Source organism: Magnolia sinica, chromosome 2, assembly GCF_029962835.1.
Source record: "Magnolia sinica isolate HGM2019 chromosome 2, MsV1, whole genome shotgun sequence".
In the NCBI taxonomy this organism is placed as follows: domain Eukaryota; kingdom Viridiplantae; phylum Streptophyta; class Magnoliopsida; order Magnoliales; family Magnoliaceae; genus Magnolia; species Magnolia sinica.
The window spans coordinates 96,529,666-96,535,665 of record NC_080574.1 but is presented as its reverse complement, the minus strand read 5'-3'; the positions used below and the strand labels follow the sequence as shown (position 1 = coordinate 96,535,665).

Here is a 6,000-nt window from a genome sequence, read left to right as displayed (position 1 = left end):
TATGAATGACATATAAACATCACGGTAGATCAGGGAGGCTTCAACAACCACTTTTTCTTTCACGCATCCACTTGAGTTTTTGGATCTGATTATTTTTGGGCCCATGTATTAACAAGATCAGGTAAAATGGATGGGCAGGTGTATTTCTCACGAACATTACGGTGGGCCCCACCGACCTTTCCGTCGCAGGAACCGCGACCCTTTTTTTTTTTTTTTTTGTTTATTAAACAGGTCGATTTCGGTGAGTCCGCTTTCTAATGTTTCTTTTACTGAACATAACGTAAGACTTATTTGGCTCAAAACTCAAAACGCGTTGAGGTGGCAAAAAGCATCCCTTTGAGGTGACTTCCAGAGCGGATCATGTGCGGCCGCAGACTCACCCCGGACGGTGCGGCCCTTACAGTGGAGGCCACCTTGATGTATCTATTCTACATCCACGCCGTCCACTCGTTTTTTTCAGATTATTTTATTGCATGAATCCAAAACGAAGCAGATCCAAATCTCAGATGGATCATACCATAGGAAAAAGTGGTGATTTACTATTAAAAGCTTCTTGTGGGCCAAAAAAGTTTTGGATAAATCTCATATTTATTTTTTTTCCAGTCATCCAGTATTTTTTAACCTTATCAACAGATTCGATGGAAAATAAACATTACGATGGGCCCTACAACGTTTTTAACGGTGGAACGTTCTATAAACACTGTTTCGTATAATATGGTCTAAAGGATATTTAGATCTGCTTCATTTTTGGGATCATATTTTAGAATAATCTCAAAAAAAAAAAAAAAAAAAACGGATTGACGGCGTAGATTTAGAATACATACATGAAGGTGGGCACACGATAGGTGCCGCACCTAATTGAATCCCGTCCAAACGGGCTCTTAGATGGACTTGAATTTCATCACGATACAGAAGCATAGAGAAGTCCAATCGGTCAGAATCCTCATAAACATGGCAGGCTGATTAACATAACCTGGACAGGTGGAGTGGAGACTGGAAGCCGGACAAGAATCTCAACTGCCTTTCGCACTACCTTCCAACTTTGAATCCCGCCACTTTCGCCCATTTCCGGGGGTATTCTCGTAATACCCACCTATTCCTCAGTTAACAGCATTGACGACCTTCACCTAACCACGACGGCTAGGTGGGCCCCGCTTTCCCGTTCATACTAACTATCGCCAAAATCCAATCCATCCATTCGTCATTCATCTAGAAGATGGGAGTCTGAGAGAAAGTCTTCTCGTCTCTCTCTCTGCAAATGCATTCATTCCACACACGGGATTTCTTCCCCCATGCTCTCCATCTTTCCTATCTCCCCTATCTTTCATCAATTCCGTAGGATTCATCTAGAATTTTTTTTTTTTTTTAAAGGAAAAATATCTGGAATTTGTGATTTGTAATGGGCGGGATTTGCTCGAGGGGAATAATTCTGGAACGGAATCCCATAATTCCGACCATCGCTAGCAAGGATTTTCAACATCCATCACCTAATCTCAGGACTGTGCAGAACATCAATAAGAAGCAGTTGAAAGATGTCCATCTTCCGCCAGATTTCGTGAAATCTACCCATGAGTTTGATTCGAGGGAGCTGGCGTTATCTGAACCTGGTGAGTCTAACGGAGCTACTCCGGCTCAGACCGGGCCTTCTAAGGTAATATTTTCTTGAATTCTTGCAGTTTTGGTTTTTGCTAGTTATTAGATAGAAATGGGACGTTGCTTTAATAATTTAAACCCATACTCCATGTGGTGTTACCAAATTTCGGAATGGAAGGTTGGGACTGCATTTAGCTGCAGCTCTGGAAAATAAGACACGAGAAAGTAGGAATAATTAGCGATTTGGAGAAACAGATCTTTTTTTTTTCCTAAAAACTGCATAGTGATTAACAAATAATTTTTATGTTTGTGTGTACGCTAATTAACCCGACGCCTGAGTTTTAAGTCATCCAGTCCATTTTGTGGCCGGTTCCTATCCAACCCGGGCTGACTGTGGGCCCTGGTTTGGGTGTTAAAATGTTATCACATCTCATTCAGTTCTTGGTCTTATTATGATTTCTTTCAAGAAAGACTGGGTTGATGACTCAACTTCATGGGTATAAAATTGGATTGAGGAAAGACTAGGTTGATGACTCAACTTCAATGGTATGAAAAGGTATACAAAAGCAGTGATTCACTCGTGTTAAGATTCTCCACTCTGATCTGATGTCTCTAGTTGTTTGAGAGAACAGAGTGAGTTGCCTAAGGTTTTCCTAGAACATCTAATTAGAACATGGATGTGGGAATAGTAGAGAAAAGAAAGAACAAAGACAAGTGAGGCGGAAGCCATTCTAAATATGTATTTGCAAATGTGAAATGATGGGGCACAATGAAGTCTAGATTAGTATCCAGGAATATGGAACACATATTACCATTTATTTTGCTAGTTGTCGAAGTTCATTAAAAAAAATGCTTATGCCATTCTCTACTCTTGCATCCTTTTGATTGAATCCAAGCTTTCTTCAGTGAAATTGAATCATGCTGGAAGATGGGAACAACAGTGGATGCTCAATGGTTTGATTGGATTCTTGATCATCTGTCGAGGGAGTGACTCTCCTGTTAAGTGAGGGCCCTTCTAGCCTTTAGATGGTATAAGGCTATTCCATTGATGCACATATCTAGATTTTCATCGATATTATCAATTGGCCATATCATTATACTTTTGAAGGGTTCTTGGTAGTAAGTTTCTTCAACAATGAAAGGCTCTAAAAGTGTGCTTCTTACAATGAATGGAGTAAGGGGTTGCTTTGGAACTTGAAAGTAATAAGAGAAAATATCTAACTTTTTCAGAAGGCCTAGAAAATGAGTTGTACCATATGGCCAGTTGTATATTATCAGTTCTCAAATAATAATATGTGACATACACAGTGAAATTGCCCTCTTAGGTGCTTAGGAAGAAGATGGCACACTTTTTTCCAAGGCGAGGGTTGGGAGAGCAAGTCCCCAACCTGAGAGGCTCAGGCCTAGCAGGCAGAAGTTGATGACATATCAGTTAGTTGACGGTGATGAAGTGTGGCAGTCCTGTGGATCTAGGTGTTGGAAGAAACTTTTCTTGAAGTGAATATGGAGGGAATAGATAAGACTGTAATTGTCTAATTTGAGAATCACTAAGTCAGAATCAGAGTGCTCATGAATAATGAATATTGATCTTCCTTGAGTCAGGATTCTAGAGTGTAGATGGAGTGCACTTTCTAGAAGAAGGGGAATCATTTCCTATGAAAGAGAAAAGGAGATAGGCTGAAATGGCGATTTTAAAAAAAAAACTATTTTTGGGCCTTGCCAAAACTCAAGCTTGTCTCCATGATGGATGAACTGTATTGCTTGTGTGCAACATCTAATGCTTCCCACTATTTCTATTCCACAAGGAAGGTGGGGAATATTTCCTTCAAATAGCTGTCCATCCAGTGTTCAAATTATCAGTATTGCACTAAATATCACACCTTTGGGATGTGAAAATGTCATGGTAAACGTAGGGAAATATTGCTTGTAAGTTGTCTCGTGTAATGCATCATGGTCTAATGGAAACAAAGCCAAAACTTTAGGAAAATGGTGGTGTCTTTTTGTGAAACTTCAAGAGATGTTAAAAGAAACATTGCTTACATTCTTAGAACAAAAAAAAAAAAAAAAGAAAGAAAGAAAAACACTGGGCATAATAGTTTTCCATTGTTTAGGGGACAAAACAGTGTTTTTTGCCATAAGTGATGCAACTATATCCAAAATGAGTTAATATCATTCAAATATCATAAAATACAAGCAATATGACCAAATACTAAAAGGAACAAACCAATAGACCATGGCCTTAGATCCACATGGAGTTATGGGGCAGCCCAAAGTTTCGTCCCTATCTGTACTGGGGAGGTGATAATACTGTTATTCTACATAACTGCAGTATGTTGTCCAGCTCATGAGATGATGATACCCAGCCATGTACTCTCGAATGTATCAATGGTACTCATCCTTAGTAATGCACTGCACGCCGATCTGCGGATAGTTAATAGTCACTGTAATTGCCACCATCACTCAAAATGGCACTGTGTGGCTGTGGCTGGCATATCTGTTCTCGCAAATCAATACACAGTTTTTAAGGAGTTTCATGAACTTGTCAATTGTCATCATGCATTGATTGCTTAGCTTGAAAGAAGACAAGAGACACTACCTGGCTTTAAAACATTCACCGAGCAATTGCTCGGTCGTTTTATTTATGTAGATGCACAGTTATTGCGATTTGTATGGTCTAAAAACTGAACCTCATGCAAAATCTCATATTCTCTTCTTATGTGTTCTGTCCTGAATCACTAATGTGCGAAGTGAGTGTTCTAGCACTTCTCATTGTATTGTTATTATCTTCTACTGGTTATAACACTGTGCTGAGAAAGATGGCAGTGATTTTGTCTACTGCCAAGAATCCCTATCAGGGTGGATAATTCACAGGGTCACATAATTGATTGAGCTCATATTTGGATTTTCAGTATCAAGTGAAATCTTCCTTGTATTGGCAGTTCAGTGGGGTTAAGTGTTGATGCTCCTTGGTAATTACTATCATGAGACATTTCCTTCATCTGGACAATACACATACATACATATGTATGTATATATACATATCGTATTTGACTTTTGAGAAGTACTTGATTGACCTTTATAGAATGGGCTTGTACTGATTGAGAAGTATAACTATTGATTCATCTTGCATCTCTTTTAGCCTGTAACTGTGTTAGCCTCAAGTATAATTGCATTTTGTAGGCACCCGAAATAGGCTCACGTCTGGGAAGGGCTGGCGTCGTCGGTCTAGAGCGGGCCATGGAAGTTCTAGATACGCTCGGAAGTAGCATGTCGAATTTACACACTAGCAGTGGATTTGTTTCTGGGATGGCAACACGAGGAAATAAAATATTTATCTTGGCATTTGAAGTAGCTAATACAATAGCCAAAGGAGCAAATTTGTTGCAATCTCTTTCAACGGAAAACATCCAGTTCTTGATGAAAGACATTTTACATTCAGAGGGAGTACAACGACTAGTATCTACAGATATGGATGAACTTCTCAGCATTGCTGCTGCTGACAAAAGGTGGCTTCAGAGAGTAACTTGCGTATGCTCAAAGCTTTGTAGTTTGAATTATATTGTGGACTGATCTTACCCCTGTTTACTTATAGCACCTTGGAATTAGTCTTAGGTCCTGTTTAGTAGATGAGTAAATATGAGTTCATGTCATTTTAGTTATCAGTAATTATGTATTACAGATTTAGATATCTATTGCATAATTACTATTAACATGAACTCATTATGTATTAGAAATCAAGACATCTAATATAAAATTACTTTAACTAAAATGAGATGAACTCATCTTTAGGTGTCTACCAAACAGGTCCATAGCACTAGCATTCTATTTGTTCAGAGCTCACTTTGCATATTTGCTTTCTACAGGGAGGAGTTGGATGTGTTTTCCAAAGAAGTAGTTAGGTTTGGGGACCTATGCAAAGATCCTCAGTGGCACAACCTTGGTCGCTATTTTCAAAAGTAAGGTAGACAGTTTGTAGTGTACTTCGTCATAATGTAAAAGGTCATGTCCTAACTGGGCAGGAGTTATTCCTTTAAGAGAGAAGCTAGAGAGGTCGTGAGAGCCTCTTGGCATATCCACTGTACATGCAGCACATCTTGGGCAATCAGAATTGTTCATCTGATGATGGGCAACCATTTGGGCAGGCCATATCTAAAAGTAACAGTGATTTAAAAATCCAAGGAACTGTGTACTTTTTTCACTCTTTTTTTTTTTGTTAGCTTGTTAGTACACCCCACTGTTAGTTCACACTTCACTGTTAGCCACCCCCACTAGGGATCGATACCAAGACCTCAGTGTTGAAACGAGGTATCTTTCATTCAGTCTACCACTTGAGCTATGGATCTGGGTGTTACTTTTTTCACCCGTTGAGAGTGAACCATTGATCTTTTTTGTTTTTCTCTCAACTTC

General features: G+C 39.2%; 1 protein-coding gene across 1 annotated transcript in view; it reads left to right on the top strand.

The window, feature by feature from the left end:
- The first annotated feature begins 978 nt into the window (after positions 1-978).
- Positions 979-6,000, top strand: part of LOC131237287 (protein PSK SIMULATOR 2-like) — a 58,963-nt gene continuing 53,941 nt past the window's right edge. The window contains exons 1-3 of the mRNA XM_058234984.1: positions 979-1,651; positions 4,774-5,099; positions 5,457-5,549. Coding sequence (XP_058090967.1) covers positions 1,400-1,651; positions 4,774-5,099; positions 5,457-5,549 — 671 coding nt within the window. The 5' untranslated portion in view covers positions 979-1,399. The remainder of the gene's footprint in view (positions 1,652-4,773; positions 5,100-5,456; positions 5,550-6,000) is intronic.